The 17578-nt window shown below is 39.6% G+C and overlaps 1 protein-coding gene across 1 annotated transcript; it reads right to left on the bottom strand.

The window, feature by feature from the left end:
- Window positions 1-3610: 3610 nt before the first annotated feature.
- Window positions 3611-9453, bottom strand: LOC148142440 (uncharacterized). The gene is made up of 2 exons (XM_087976553.1): window positions 8635-9453; window positions 3611-5676 (listed from the first exon to the last, which is right to left on the bottom strand). The coding sequence occupies exon 2, from the start codon at window positions 5307-5309 to the stop codon at window positions 3948-3950; it is 1362 nt and encodes a 453-aa protein (XP_087832679.1). The 5' UTR covers window positions 5310-5676; window positions 8635-9453; the 3' UTR covers window positions 3611-3947.
- Window positions 9454-17578: the final 8125 nt, after the last annotated feature.

Raw genomic sequence — 17578 nt, forward strand, 5'->3', positions numbered from 1 at the left:
TTCACTTGAATTGGTTTTTATATCAGGGTGACAGTATGCAAGAGGTCAACATAAATTTCTGCACCAATTTCTTTGTGTATGAGAGGAATCACATTTTGCCTGCATCTTTGCACATTTCACAGGTCAATGCAATAATTTAATGATTCGGAATATGTGATGTCATGCATCAACAACAAAACTGAGAAGGTGACACATGCCTTCAAATTTGTAAAGAGTGTGGGAGCTTCAGAACGAGGGAGTCAGATTGAAATTGATGAGTACTGCAATACATCGTAAATAGAGTTCGGTCTGTAAGTTCAGAGAAACCTGTGCAGCATAAATCATGTGTGCGGTGGAGTATGGGAAATGGAATATCGTGGCTGATGGTAGTGAAAGTGATTTAGTAGGGGCAGATTAATGCAATGACTGACTGGTTTTCAGATAGGAGTGAAATGTAGTGACTGAAGGGAGTTCAGCGTTATGGCTGACGTTAATTTGTATTAGTCATTGAGCTGATAGCATTCAGTGACGGAGATGAGTGGTTGTAGTGGCACAGGGGAGAAGGACGTATTTCTTGTAAGAAGTGGACTACAACACCCGCATGCAATGGGTAGCAATTACAGAACAGCGTGTGAGTTGGTGCATAAGGGAAGTGGGTGATCATAATGCCAGCAGTAGAAGTATTAAAATCAGGAACGAGGATGAAGTGAGAGAAATTAATATAATTATTGGCGTAAAATTGCTTCAATGAAGAGAGTGGGATGTTGTGACAAGGGTTCGCAGGTTGCAGCTACTGAAGAAGTGGGTATCAGTGCCGGAAATGAATGCATTTCAGTGAGTTTTGGGAGTTGGATGCAATGACTGACGATATTTATTTGGAGTGACCAATTATCTTATGACCAGCCAACAATAGCGTGTATTATGCCAATGGTGTGTGTGTGATGTGGTGCTAAGCGTTTGGATAATTACGTTGGCCATGGGTAGGATAGTGTGTTGTGGTGTGAAGGTCAATATGTTGGTGAGGGATTGTGTTGTACGGCATTGGAATGTTGTGTTCTGTTTTTGGTAAAGTATATGACATTTCGTGGCGTGTGTATTTTTGTGACAGTGACATTGTGCATGTGACATGATATGGGTTATCGTTTAATTTATTGGTGATGTTTTGTGAGATATTCTGTGAGATATCATGTTGGCTATAGGATGTATGATACTATTCCGACACGGTGTAAATCCCTCTGCCATTTTAAACAAGCCGCACAAAAATGTACACCTCGTGCCATAATCTATTAAATTTCGAGAAGTAAAACACTGTCCCAGAGGTCACAACTTAAACTAAAAAAAAATATTCATTAATTCGAACAGAGAATATTCAAACCAACACTCATTTCCAAAAGCTTTCCATTAAAACTATATTTTACCGCCCACTCTACAATGCTAGTCATATAAGAAAAAAAATGTACAAAATAAAACCGCGTTTCAAAACTAGTCAGTTGTGTCAATTCTATTTCGTGGCTTTTCTTCAGTAGATTTTTCTCAAGGTCAGCTTCGATATTCTGTCGCACAAACTTTATGCAGATGTGCACTTTTCGGAGAGCTCTTCGGCTAGTAGTCGAGTGGTTCACCAACTCACTCGTTAAAATGTCCGGCTTTATCTCACAAAACATCGAATCGTTTCATTCACTTGATGTTATCACAAACAGTAAAATTCAAAATCATTTGGAAATTGTTTTGTGGGCATAATTTAAACGGATTGGCCGAAATTGAATTGTATTTGTTCCATAGCAACACGAATATAGATGCTTGCTTCAAGCAAGTGTGTCATTTTAAATACTTTCCGCAAGCCTGTGCCAACTTCCACACTGTCTTCAATATACAGTACCCTCTTGCACCTTCATAAAACCGCTCCCTTGGGAAAAAAAAACAAATATCATAATGAAAAGATTGCTTCATTTGCTTCCACTATTTATTAGCCACATTATTATGTTATGCATGTGAGAAACAAAAGCTCACTCACTTTAATAATTTCAGTCCGAGACAAATATCTGAATCCGCCATTTATTTATACACCTATAGGTGGGTGCCCTGTCTCATTACCAGGTAAGGTAATGACAAAATGCACACCAAATCCAACAAACTCTCGAAATTTATACAGTTTGAATCCCCATATTTTTCCTTATTCCATTGTTTGTTCCCTGCTTCGCTTACGTCACTCATTTCCTTAAGACTTATCCCACAACTTCTGTTTATCCTGTTTTGTCCGTGACAAACTCTTATCTCTGACTCCCATTAGGGTGTTTGACGTCAGTCTATTATAGATTATTGAGTAGGCATATCTTTTCTTCTATCAGCATCTATTTCCATCCAGAGGCCACTTTGACCTGTTTAATTAGGGTTTGTTCCTGTGTCTCTGTACAAGCGAGGAGAACAGATGTTTTCCTGTTTGCCCATATATCCACCATTGTTCTGTATTCATGTCTCATGCTCACATATCCTTTCTTTTTGCTGAATATGTATTTTCTTATTCCTGTTCTGTATCAGAATTTATACTTGCAGAAATAACATTAATTCATTTATATCCCACATGCATATGACTTTAATCTAAGTTCATAATAGCCTCTTCCTGAGTGTGTGTATATATATATAGATATGTGTTCACACACACATATATAACATATATATGTATACATAATAATATTGAATGTATACCAATCTTGTATACGTTTTGTCAGTTAAATCCACGACAACGCACCTGCAGTTGCATTCTTCCGACCTACAACATCTGCGAGGCATAAAGGCGAGATCTGCAACGTTTAAACCAACAAATAATCTCACATTCCGGTCTTTCAAGTTTTTCAATAATGTAAGATGATTGTCATCCATGTACACAACCGTCTCGGACTCATTGTCCATGACATACACATTCAATGTTGTTCAGCAAGTACCAAACTCAATAGTTGCTTTTTTGATCCTGGAGTCTTTTCTCAACTGGATGTTAAGTCTCTACGAAAAATAAGCAACTGGCAGTTCAATCCTATCCTCGTTTCCTGCAGCAGTACAGCTCCAACTCCTATGCCACGAGCATCGATGGCAACTTTGAAGGGATTCGAGACGTTTCCTGTAGTTTAAACTGGAGCGGTGGTTAAGGATGCTTTCAAATGGTCAAATACCTCCTGGCATTGTTCTGTCCACCGAAAATTTGTGTTCTTCCTCAGGAAAGCGGTTAACAGTACCACTACACCGCTGAAACTTGGAACACACTTCCGATAGAATTCAAATCTTACCTAAAATTAAAGCATCTGTTTCTTCGAGATTGGTCTTCGAAATTCTTTCATGGCTTTCAAATTTGCGTTCCATGTCGTCAACCTTCCATGACCGATGTTATGTCGCAAGCACGTCACCTCTGCTTTCGCGAATTCAGTTTTCTTTCCGTTCACTACCAGTTTTGCTTCTCATACTCGTTCAAATAGCTCTGCCAAATTTGCTATGTACAGGACTTACAAAAGATCACTTTCTTATTCCTGTTCTGTATCAGAATTTATACTTGCAGAAATAACATTAATTCATTTATATCCCACAATTTCCCCTTTTTCTTTTCATTACTATCTGTTATCTTCTGCATTGTTGCCTCTTTCTTTTTTTAAACATTGTTCCCAAAATTCGCAAGCATCATTTCAGAGATTTCATCCATCTTAGTCTCACTCATTTCCTTATTATTTAGTTGATAAAGTTGCTCTGTCTGATTCCCCTCAGGGGGATTCATTTCATCAAGGCTGTTTCAATCAGCCTCTGGGTGAGTCCTCGTATACAGGGTATGACACAACAGCCAATGGCCACCAATACCCTGACTACTACTATCAGGGAAGTAAGGATAAAAACCACCACCCCCTTTCTCTGCTAAAATCATATCAAGGGCTATTCTATTTTCCCATGCTATCCTACTTGTTGCATCAAGCTTTTCTGATATTCCTTTAACCGCCTCTCTTGTATAATTTTATAAATCGCTGTTGATTATAAAAAATGTAATTTATCCAGTCTACATTTTTATTAATTGTTACCCACCAAAAGAGAGCTGACTCAAAGCCTGCTGCAATCTGGTTACGAGCTTTGAATTCAGGTACTCCCCTAGGGACTCCTACCGAATCAAGATAAATCCTGTCATCAAAAGAATTATCTAACAGTAATCTCTTACCCCTTCCCTTTTTCCCTACTATCTTTTCCTTCTCAAATGCCAGGGTAAATGGAATTGCCAATTGTACAATTGCGCATATCCCTTTCCAATCCGGAGGTAGGGTGGGTCTCAATATCTTTCCTCCACAGTACCACCACAGATCCGCTCGGAGAACCTTTAATGCTGAGTAGTTCCCTCCCTTCTCCGTTTCGGTAACATTCTTAATCTCTGTACATAATTTCAGCTCCCCCAAATGTCTCGACCGACTCGTACCTCGCCTGTGCACACATGACGTGTGATTTCCAACTGCGGCGGAAAATGTGGGGGGAACTTTTGCATCTTTCTCCTCCAAGGGAGGGAACATCAGAGATAGGGAGGTACAATTCCTATCATTCCATGCAGTCTCATCCTGATACAGGGCTATCATACATTTCATGCCCTTCCTGTCTCGCTTCCACCCGAGCGGAAAGGGAACCACCTGGGCCACTGACCTACCGGAGGCACATGCAGAGCAATTGCTTTTGTTCAGACTTTTTACAGTATACTTTACCCATTCAACCCAGGCATTTGCATCCCCGTACCCAGTCTCTATCTCGATGGTCTGTTTCAAATCCTTTACCTCTATAATTTTTACTACTGTAGGATCATTGGGAGGGGTGAAAGGTTGTATCTCATTACCCAGTAATTCTACCCATTTTCCCTGTCCTATGCTAATTCGAAAACAACAGCCCACAAACTCCTTCCCATTTGCTTTCATTTCAATCCCAAATGTTTCATTTAATTGTACCTCATAAGTGCCACCTCCCAAAACCGCTCCGTGCCATGTGGTTTTTCTTATCGTTAAATATATGGGGTTACACTTTTTATTGGGACAATCGCGTGCTGGTCGGAAGGGGGCCCGGTGTATTGTGACAAGACCATTATACCAGGTACCATCCCCGAGGCCATCCCCATAGGACTTAAGATGTATCTCTGAGTTGCGGTATTGTCTCTGATTAGCTACATTCCCACAATTTACTAAGTTACATATATCAGTGTCTATTACTTGTGGATTGTCAGACTCAGGAACCATTAATAATACATATGAAAATGATATGTGACAAAATCCTAATACCAAGAGGGCTAGCATCATAACTCTAAGCATTCCCAGTATTCTGATCATTATGCTAGAACACAAAAAGGCTTAATATACAATCTTACAGAAATAATCCCGCGCTCGCGTCGCCACTGTATAGTCAATTACTCAAAGTCTCTTTAGTCTGAGTTTCAGCGGGTCTTGCGTTGATTCGGCTGTCCAGACTTCTTCCTCAACTGGAGGGTCCACTGGCCCTTTGATCCGAGTATAATGAGTCCAGCCTTTTTCCGCCATCCTTATTGCCGTTTCGGTAGTCAAAAGAGCCTGGTACGGCCCTTCCCAGTCTGGCTGCAGCTTAGTCTCTGTCCATGATTTTATTAAGACCCAATCTCCTGGCCGGATGGGATGAACAGCAAATTCAAGGGGCGGAGTCTGTGCCAATAGACCCTGTTTTCTGAGGAAAGATAAAGAGGAGGACAAGCCCAGTATATACTTATTTAAAAACAAATCTTTAGTTTCGGGAATTGGCAATTCTCCCTGTGTTCCCAGATAAGGTAATTCAAATAAGATTTCATAGGGGGATAGTCCCAAATCTTTCCTCCGCCAAGGGACAAGCCCAAAAGGCATCCTTTAAATCTATCACACTAAACCATTTGTGATCATGAGGGATCTTACTTAATAACATGTAGGGGTTTGGCACTACTGGGTGCCTGATCTGTACTATTCGATTTAATGTTCTCAAATCCTGCACCAATCGATAAGTTCCATCAGATTTCCGCACTGGTAGAATTGGGGTATTATAAGGAGACATACATGGCTCCAACAAACCATCTCTAATCAGTCCCTCAATTACTGGCTGCAGTCCCCGTTTACCTTCTCTGGAAATAGGATATTGTCGCTCACAGACAACGTCCCCTTTCCGTTTTAAATTTATTGTAAGGGGAGGGATCTGTAGTTTTCCACGATTCCCTTCTCTAGCCCATACAATAGGGTCTATCTCTCTCTCTGCATCCTCTGTCAACATCGCCAGTTGTACAACTAATTCTTCTTCCTGAATTCCAATCTCCAGTCCTAAAAGGATAATTAAATCTCTCCCCAGTAAGTTACTTCCTATATCAGGGATATACAGCAGTTCCCCTGTGATCCTATCCTTAGGACCTTCTATCATCATAGGTTCAAATACTGGAACAGTAAATCCTTCCCCTTTCACCCCCGAAGCAGTAATTGACCGTGTTAACATTTCTACTTTCTTTGGTTTAAAATTCGGCGATGACCGTGCTGCCCCGTATCTACTAGGGAGATTACCTCCTCCCTACACGGTCCCACCTTCAAGTTTATCAAGGGTTCCTGGTGGGCCCCTGAGGGCAGGAACCCCTGAGACCCCTATTCTTCATCATAATTCATAAGCGGAATTGCCTTTTTCTTCCCTTTGTAGATCAGGAGACTCCCGTTTAAAATGCCCTATCTTTCCACAATAATAGCATCCTGCCTGTAGCGACTTCCATCTCTTCCCCTGTCGCTCAAACCCTCTATCAAATGCTCTCCCTTGTCCTCTCCCTCTTTACAAACACTTTCTGTGCCTCTCTCAACAATTCATCTAATGGTTTTTCGCTCCATCCTTCTATCTTCTGTATCTTTCTCTGTATGCCTGGCCATGCTCTTGTCACAAAATGTACTTTCAAAAGACCCTATGCCACTGGGTCCTCAGGGTTCATTCCAGAGTATTTCCGCATTGAGTCCCTTAATCTTTACAAGAAAGCTGAGGGAGTCTCATCTTTCTCCTGTCTAATTTCAAAGGCTTTAATCAAATTCTGTGACTTCGGAACTGCCTCTCTTATTCCTTTTAGAATCAGGTCTTTCAATTCCCTCATTTCTTCTCTATGCTCTGGGTTTTGGTTTTCCAACTGGGGGTTTCTGAGGGGAAACTTCATCTCTCCCTGTCCAGCATCCCCATCTCCAATCAGGTGTTCCCTGTCCCATATTTTAATGGCAGTTCCTCGTACAATTCCCCTTTCCTCCCCAGTAAATAATATATTCAAAATAGACATTAATTCAGCCCAGGTATACAGACTGGGCCCCAAAAATTGATCAATTTGTTCAGACAACCCCACCGGATCCTCAACCAGGACCTCCATTTCCTTTTTAAATGTTCTGACCTCCCCACTGGTGAGTGGGCACTTACAAACCCAATCTCTTTGTCCCCTATGGGCACCTCCCAAAGGGGATACGTCGTTACGTTTTTCCCCTTTTTCTTTTTTTTAAAGAAATATTGCAATATTTCTAGCTCCCCATAACTTCAAACACCAATTCATCAATTCATGCTTGACTAACCTTCAAAGCCTGTTCCTAACTTATAAATATATTTATATATATTTACGTTCATTTCTTCAGTATTTAATAGTTAAAATGCAAAATGCATACAGTTCCCAATTTTGCAATTCACTGTAATTACCCAGTGTTAGTCCTTTAATTTAGATCCAGAATTAGTTTTCCTAAATAGTCCTGGCCAATCATTGCTCAATTACAATACTATAGGTCGTAAAATAATCAGAACTTGCCTTAAAAGAATTTGTCTACTCAAGTTTTTTTTAAAAAAAACTTCTAATGCATGAACAATGGCTGAATCCAAGGTCACAGATATTAACCATACAATTTTGCTTTTACTACAATCTAATGTTGAACTGAAACTTCAACTGTCCTCCATAAATCGCTTTTATGTAAAGATAAAAGAGATTAGTTAGAAACTGATAGTAAGGCAGTCATGATCTGTAAAAAGAACAGGAGTTATCATTCCTTTTTTTTTTCATAATCACAATAGAATCCTTAACCTTAAAAGAAATCATGTTAAGTTTCCATAACAAAATCAGATTCAAAACAGTCCTGGAACTCAAGCTCCAGGGAATAAAACACAAACATTCAATCACCAACAAACAAATGTTCACTCAAACCAAATCACAAAGGGTTAAACTTCCTACCAGCTGTACAGCTCTTTTCATTCTCTCTCTCTCTCTCACACTCTCTCTCTTTCTCTCTCTCTCTCTCTTTCGCACATTGACATATAAACTCAGATATTCACAAACCCAGTCTTCGTCCGATCTGTACTTTGACCAGAAGACAGCGGGACGAAGAATGGAGTCCTTAGTCCATACAAAGCAACAATATTTAATCATCTTTCTCCCTTGCACAAGTATTATTTTGCCAATTTCCACAACATCCTGCCCAAAGGACTTTCCGGAGGAATGTTGTAAGGGACCCCGCCTCCATTTCCATTGCCTTTTCCTTACTTTGTTTCCCCGGAGGCTTTTTTCTTACCCAAAGCGCAAGCCATATTGAGTTCCTTCGTTAGTCCCTTATTAACTACTAAAACTCAATCCCGGCCACCAAGGCAATACTTAAAAGTCAATTTTCTTACCTTGGTCTGTGCACAGAGTTGCCTGGCCCCTTTTGTCACCGTATTTTCTATCGAGCTCCTATCACTGTCTGATTCAGATGTCTCTCTTATAGGATTCACATCAGTCACCCAAGGGAGCAGACCAAACCGGGACACGAGACCGCTCCTCAATGGGGAACGGGACGCGTCTTCCCAGTGTCCAAGGCCAGCCACTCCCCCCGGTGATGGAAGAAAATCCCGGACGAGCCCCCAATTGTGAGAAACAAAAGCTCACTCACTTTAATAATTTCAGTCCGAGACAAATATCTGAATCCGCCATTTATTTATACACCTATAGGTGGGTGCCCTGTCTCATTACCAGGTAAGGTAATGACAAAATGCACACCAAATCCAACAAACTCTCGAAATTTATACAGTTTGAATCCCCATATTTTTCCTTATTCCATTGTTTGTTCCCTGCTTCGCTTACGTCACTCATTTCCTTAAGACTTCTCCCACAACTTCTGTTTATCCTGTTTTGTCCGTGACAAACTCTTATCTCTGACTCCCATTAGGGTGTTTGACGTCAGTCTATTATAGATTATTGATTAGGCATATCTTTTCTTCTATCAGCATCTATTTCCATCCATAGGCCACTTTGACCTCTTTAATTAGGGTTTGTTCCTGTGTCTCTGTACAAGCGAGGAGAACAGATGTTTTCCTGTTTGCCCATATATCCACCATTGTTCTGTATTCATGTCTCATGCTCACATATCCTTTCTTTTTGCTGAATATGTATTTTCTTATTCCTGTTCTGTATCAGAATTTATACTTGCAGAAATAACATTAATTCATTTATATCCCACATGCATATGACTTTAATCTAAGTTCATAATAGCCTCTTCCTGAGTGTGTGTATATATATATAGATATGTGTTCACACACACATATATAACATATATATGTATACATAATAATATTGAATGTTTCCCAATCTTGTATACGTTTTGTCAGTTAACTCCACGACAACGCACCTGCAGTTGCATTCTTCCGACCTACAACATCTGCGAGGCATAAAGGAGAGATCTGCAACGTTTAAACCAACAAATAATCTCACATTCCGGTCTTTCAAGTTTTTCAATAATGTAAGATGATTGTCATCCATGTACACAACCGTCTCGGACTCATTGTCCATGACATACACATTCAATGTTGTTCAGCAAGTACCAAACTCAATAGTTGCTTTTTTGATCCTGGAGTCTTTTCTCAACTGGATGTTAAGTCTCTACGAAAAATAAGCAACTGGCAGTTCAATCCTATCCTCGTTTCATGCAGCAGTACAGCTCCAACTCCTATGCCACGAGCATCGATGGCAACTTTGAAGGGATTCGAGACGTTTCCTGTAGTTTAAACTGGAGCGGTGGTTAAGGATGCTTTCAAATGGTCAAATACCTCCTGGCATTGTTCTGTCCACCGAAAATTTGTGTTCTTCCTCAGGAAAGCGGTTAACAGTACCACTACACCCCTGAAACTTGGAACACACTTCCGATAGAATTCAAATCTTACCTAAAATTAAAGCATCTGTTTCTTCGAGATTGGTCTTCGAAATTCTTTCATGGCTTTCAAATTTGCGTTCCATGTCGTCAACCTTCCATGACCGATGTTATGTCGCAAGCACGTCACCTCTGCTTTCGCGAATTCAGTTTTCTTCCCGTTCACTACCAGTTTTGCTTCTCATACTCGTTCAAATAGCTCTGCCAAATTTGCTATGTGCAGGACTTACAAAAGATCACTACATCGTCCAGATAGTTTCAACAGTTTGTTAACGCAGTCGCAGCTCTGTTCACTGGTCTTTGAAATGTGACGGGTGCGTTCCTCATTCCAAAAGGCATCACTTTGAAGTGATAGAATTCATTTGCGGTTAAGAACTCAGAAATTTCTTCTGTCCTCTCTGATAAATGCAGTTGCCAATAACCAGGCAGCAAGTTCAACTTCGTACTTTGACGGGCTTGTCGTAATTTCTCGAAGCAGTCCTCCAATCTCGGTATTTCATATCAGTCCGATTTTGTTCCAGGGTTGACCTTCTGACAATCCATGCAACATCACTGAGTCTCAGCAAGTTTGGGAACTAAGACGATCAGTGAAGACGAAAAGCTGTGTCTCGGTTCGAAGATATTTTCATTGAGAATGGCCTCCACCACGTTCTGGAACAGCCTGGCTTTGAAAACATTAAGCGAATTGGGTGTTGCTTTATTGCAACAGTATTCCCATTGTCTACCTCATGCACAATAACATTCGTCCTCCCCAACGTATTCCAATATATATAGACATACGCTGTAACAAACATTTGAACTGCGTTCTTTCCTCCTGAGACAGGTAGTTTATTAACTTACCCATGCCTCAAGGACTTCGTCATTGTTAAATATATGTTGAGATGCATCAAATTCCACAATATCTGAGTCCTCACTCTGCAGAGCAGTAACGAACAGCTGCTTCCCTCGTTCTTTCAGACAATATACCTCAGGTATATATCTGCCTCCTTTTGGGTGCATGCATCAAAATACAAGTCTTTAATTGTCTCGTCAATTTTTTGCAATTCCATTAGCCTTTCAGAACAAACATTTCTGACTGACCCTCTGCCTGTTCAAGACTGTCCTATTTCATTCAGTCCAACAGTATGCCTCTAACTGAAGAAAAGTTCCTTTACCTTTCTCTTTAGTTGTTAATTCATGCTGTAACTTAGGGTAGTGTAACTTCTTACCACGCAGTCTGGATAAAATACACGTATTTTTTTCTTTTATCTCTTCTGTTTTCTGGTGTTCTTGGGCAGCTCCAAAAAAGGGTGTTAATATCACTTTGGATCCTGCTAAACCATTCTCAAGAACAAATGGACTCCTGGACCTGACACTCAATTCATCACTCAAATGATTCTTCGCCAGTCATTATTTGGCATCCCCCTGATCTTTCGACGGAAATTGTTAAATTTCTGTCCATCTGTCCCACGAATTACCAATCTCTCGGATAACAGGTCAGAAAGAGTCATTTCGTACTGTTAGAGACTGGTTTGATTCTGCCTCTCTCAACAGTATAACGTCTGGAACCTTCTCGTCCTGTTCTTTCGAGTAAACGTTGTCCACAAAGGCGAATTATTTATTGAGATCATTTTCTATTTCCATACTCAGCCCTTGCCTACGCTGTACGCTCTTCTGCAGTTCCATGAATTGTCTTGGGTTTTCCTTTCCGACTTTCACTGTGCCACTGGCTTGTCTTCTTTTATGAGAACTCTTCCTACAGTACCTTTCTGAAACGGCCAGCACTGTGAGATTCCATATACCATGTTATCACAGTGGAAGTACCTGAGGCCTTTCACCTACTTTATCGGCTCATGAGCTTCTTCTTTGAACTGTGGTATACACTTACGAGTGCTCTCAACTCTTTGTTTCATAGTGTCAGATCTTACCTGCTAGTAACTTCTATCTCTCACGGGGTGACCTATTTTTCCTGAATCTTGGCATGTGCACCGACTTGTATTCATCTGCTGACTCTAATGCTCATCCTACTTCCTGAAAGTTCCGATACTCCACATGAATTCTTGTCACATCTGGAAGGGACTTTTTAAAAGTCCTCCAGCAGAATTATCTCTCTTCGCGCTTCATTGGTCTTATCTCGTATTAAGGCCTGCCACCATCTCTCAAAATAACTATGCTTAGTTATTTCGATGTTAACGTAAGTCTGACCTGGTTGCTTCTTTCTGTTTCTGAACCACAGAATAAAACCCTTATGGTACCAGTTCATAAGAACTTAAGTTAAAATGTTTGACCTCCCCAGAGCGTCTGGGTACCGCATCTGAAAGCGCTGCAAATGCATAACGAGATCTGCCCACCAGTTTAGTCTGAACTAACATTACCCACAATACATCGGATCCCTATATCTGCGTCGCCAATTATCAAATGCAAGGAAGAACGCTTCAAACTCGTTCGCATCATAATGTAGTAAAGTTTGACATTTAGAGATACATGCTATTTTAAACTCCATCCTACCAACATGACTTTTCAGACTAACTGAAATCTTTTCAAGTTCAAAATTCTCTCTTATTTCTCTCCCCCTTTCTTCTCTCCTTCTTTCTTTGCTCAGATAAGAACTCTCCCCCCTCTCATTATCCTGAATTTTTTCACTCTCTTTCACTTTTCGTTTGTTTATATTGTAACTGCATTTTTCTCAACTGCAATTTAATGTCTTTCGAACGCGGCTGCACATGTCTAATTCTCTGGCACACCTAAGTGTTTTAATTACAATTTCCGCTTTACTTTTGTCCTTGGTTAAACCCAATTCTGTATTGTTTACTAATTCTAAAGGCAACGTCTTTCTTTCCCTTTCCTTCTAAACTTTCCTGAGAAATTTGGGAGTCATCTTCAAACCCCAGAACGTCTTTAGCAATCTTCAGAGTCATTTCTCTCATTTTTAATTTAACCAACCACATTTAAACAAAATTAAACTAATTTTCTAGTATACGTTATATTTTTTAAAAAAAGAAGTCACTAACCTGCAAGTGTTTAAACCAACTGGGCTTTCTTTTTCTACCGCAAAACTATTCAAATCTGTCCAAATCTCATACTGCATCTGACTGACCGGTTCAAATCAAGGACTTCAGCTTCCAGGCTGATTCATCACGTTGTATAACGTTCTGCTAATTTAAACCAGACTCAGAAAAGCTCACCTCACCTCGTAATTCTTTAAAGTATGATTGGAAAATAACTACTATGTCCTACTATAAAAAAGAGAAGTTTAACAATTTATTCTTCAAATCCAACTGAAATGAAAAAAAAATCGAAACTATCTATCCTTGTAAACCTCAGTAGTGTGACCAATTTGCCTCGGTCCCACTCCACAGGAATATACTGATCCGATAAAAAAAAATCTCTGATTAAGTTGAACCAAGCATGCGAATTCCAATACCATTCTCCTTTCGATTTTCCTGTATATTTTGGTCTTCTTCTCTTCGGTCTAATGATTCACTGATTTCATATGAAAAGATACTTTTCAGAGACCGATTCTGCAGGCACAATATTTTGGTGTTCTTTGATGCTTACGCTAACTGTTCAAAATGTCCGATTTTATATAACTGAATGCATTAGATCTTCTTAATGGAATGTTTTCACCGAAACATTAAAATTCAAATTTGATTGGATTTTGATATCTTGGAGCATCATTTAAGCTGATTGGCCAAATTGGAATTTGGAATGTCCCATGGCAATTCAGAACAAGCTATTTGTTTCACAGCCAAATGTTACGTATTAAAATTTGTCAGCACATTCTGTGCTTGCCAGCTTAACATTCTGTCTGAAAGGGATACCACATACTTACAACTTCATAACAATCTTGAGCAAAGAGCAAAAGCAATGAAATTCATCTACGTCTCTCACGATACCTTTCACCAAAAGTAATACTGTTTTCGTCATCATTCTGTAACAGGAAGCGAAATGGAGAAAACGAATTTTAAGGGGAAAAAACGTAAGTGCTGGAATGAAAGTTCAAATTTTATAAAGAAGCAGTCAAACAAGTCACTGGTGTATTGCCTACACTGCACTGAGTGAACTACATATGATTCAGCTTCACACATTGCCACCTGTGATCGATTGTACGAAAGTTGGTGGCTCACTGGTTAGCAATACTGCCTTTTAACACCATGGTCTCAGGTTCGATTCCAGCATTGGATGACTGCCACGGTGGAGTTTGCACATCCCGTGCGTGGGTTGCCTCCAGGTACTCTGGTTTCCTCCCACAGTGCAATGATGTGCCGGTCACGTGAATTTAACAGGAAAAATTGCCCCTTGTGTTAAGTGAATTTGTCAGAGGTGAAATGGGTCTGGGTGCGCTACTCTGTGGAGGGTCAGTGTGGACTGGTTGGGTCGAAGGGCCTGTTTCCACATTGTAAGGAATTATAATCTAAAACTAGGCAGGATAAGATTGGGACGCCTGGTAAGTGTAAACCTTTCAGACTGAAGGATCTATTTCACTGTAGTATGACTGCAGTGTTGTACATGTGCTGAAAATACGTAATACGGACAATATTGATTTTCCACAATACAACTTAAAAATCTAATGTCAAATCTGAAATTTAAAACTACACACTCAGTAATCCCAGCATAATTCGAACGGTCTGTTTTGCAATTGTTTCATTTTTTTGGAATATTGTCTGCGATCTTGTTCTCTGTCCAATTGAAAGTATGTTATCAAACTTGAAACGTTTTAGTAAAATTTAAAATGATGTTACCAGCATTTGAGGGATTGAGTTACAGGTAAATTTTGAATAGGCTGAGCGTGTTTTCCTTGGAGTGGAAGAGACTGTGGGATGACCTACTAGTGGTTTTTGTAATCATGAGGGGCATGAGTAGGCTAAATAGAGAAAGTGAAAGACAAGAACTAGAGGTTGAAATGAACTGCCGGTCGAAGTTTTGGAGGCTGATATAATTACAATATTGAAACGGCATAAGGGTGCATATATGAATAGGAAGGGATTTGAGGGACATGGGCCAAATTCTGGCAAAGGGAGCTAGGCGAACTTAGATATCTGATCGACATGGATGAGTGGCATCGAATGGTCTGTTTCCATGTTGTACCATCTCTCAGGAAAACTGAGTTTCATCATTATAATAATTAACAACTTATTGAAACAGGTTTATACTCCCTCACCCAGAAACTTATTCTGACCAAGGGAAAACAATGCCAAATCAAGAACGCAAGGCGAGACATCCTTCTCTACATTTTAGCAGGCGTGTATTGCATTACAAACAAAACTAAATGAAAATGCAATGTCGCAATTATGAGAACAGATAGAAAGAGATAAAGACTAATAATAGAAAACAGCACAATTCTGTTATCACGTACAATCAAAACGATCATAAAAGCCCTGCCACGAACAAACAACAACTGACATAAATTTCCTCCAATCAAAGGAATGCATTGTATTCACTGTTTTCAAAACTGGATTGCTGTGTATTGGAAGGAACATTGCAAATTTCGTTCAAAAGTATGAAACAGTTCAATTGTGTTTGTAAGGTTATCTCTTAATTTCCGAGAAAGGCCTTTTAAATTCTGCACTTTGATATTAGATAGAAGTTGAAGGCCTTGTTCGAATGATCTGCTCAGTAGGCGGTCGGGAAGATTAAAGTATTTTAAAGTTAATCTACCTTGTTGCCATTTCCCTATAATCTTTCAATTCCCCCCATAAAATCATGTTATCTCAGTCTTGAATACACTTAAGAATCCAACATCCACAGATGTGTGTGGTAAATTAATCCAGAAATTCGAGACCCTCCAAGTGTTACGACAAGGGGTAATCCCCTCTGCTAATTTAAACCAGCCACAAAGAAAACATGCGGGCAGTGCTGTAACCTGTTCAAATTCAAGAGGCAAAGAACTATGCCAGAGGTCACTATTTATATAATAATTAACAATTTTCTTTTTTAAGACGAACAGACAATATAAAAACCAACAACTATATTGAACTGCTTTCTGCTAAACCTATTTTTCTCCTCCCACTCTACAATACTCGTCTGATAAAGAAAGAGATTAAGACTGACAAAAGAAAATTACATTTCAAAACCAATGATCTTTGCCAATTCTTGTTTGTAAATTTTCCGCTGTAGATTCTCTAAGGTGAGCCTCGATATTCTGCTGCGTGAAATGCCCCACAGGCAGGTAGTTTGATGAGAGCTCTTCAGCTAGCACTCTAGATTGTTGGTGTTTCGCAGTTCTGCCGCAAACTGTTCAGTCTGTCCGCTGTTATACCTAAAACATAAGATTGTTTCAATATTATCAAAATACTAAATACAAATTTGATTGGATTTTGATATATTGGGGTATAATTTAAACTGATTGGCCGAATTTGAGTGTGTTTTTTTTTATGGCAGCCCAACTGCTGCTCTTTGTTTTGATCAAGTGTTACATTATTACCTTGCTCAGGACAAGCTGCACTTTGGGTCAGTCCTTGCTAGCTTTTCAACTCTCGTCAAGGTACAGTACATTTCTCGCCTTTCATAACATAAGGGAGGGAAGTCCTCCACCAAGTTTTCTTAAATTGACATTCTTTATTCTGAAGTAAGAGATTCTAATGTTACACTCTCTAACAAGGTTACAACCTGTCCATATCACATGCCCCCTCTATTCCCTAAAGAATCAGGAATATTAAAATACACAGAATTTCATTCATCGAATCTTTGATGAATACAGGCAACATGCACACCTCCTCATGGGCAACGTTTCTCATAACTGGTATCCAACCACTGAACCATCTCTGGGTGAACCTTATTGCCAAGGGCTGATTTCCAATTGTACTGGAGAGAAACTGATAGTAGTTGCAAACGAGGCTGCCATTTGAAGAATGTCAGCATGGGGGATCATAATCAGAGACAATCATAAAGTAATTAATAAAAATATTAAGTTAGTAAAGCAGAAATATCTTACAACGTTTATGAAATAAGACTGATAAAGTGCAGAATTTCCCTGTTTAAAGATGAACTGGGGAAGGTTGTTTGGAAAAGTGTTTTGGTGGATAAAAGATTTAATAAATAATAGGAAAATTTGAAAAGAGAATACAGCATTTAAAGTAGCTATATAGCTATGAGAAATGGAAAGACAGGATATTCCAGGATAAAGTATCCTGAAGTACTTTTATGCTTAGAAATGATACATTCAAACCAGTTAGTTAAGGTTCAATTGCTAGTTGTTTGTTGGACAAGAACAATAGAAGAAAATTAAGTGAATAAAACACTGAGGATTAATAAAAAAAATAGTCAATTCTGTCTCGGTTGTAACTTCCATGACCGCAGATGGCTTGGGAACAAACAATTGAGGAAAATCAGAGAGAGACACCTGGATGGGTTTATGCCCGAACTCATTCTTGGGAGAGTCATCAGAGAGGGCAGTGCAGGATGTTAGAATAGTATTGATGTCGATAACTTTTCCAAGCCAGGGAGAACTTTTC

The sequence above is a fragment of the Chiloscyllium plagiosum genome, unplaced genomic scaffold (assembly GCF_037043375.1).
Source record: "Chiloscyllium plagiosum isolate Xiang-an unplaced genomic scaffold, Cpla_swu_hap1 HiC_scaffold_29, whole genome shotgun sequence".
In the NCBI taxonomy this organism is placed as follows: domain Eukaryota; kingdom Metazoa; phylum Chordata; class Chondrichthyes; order Orectolobiformes; family Hemiscylliidae; genus Chiloscyllium; species Chiloscyllium plagiosum.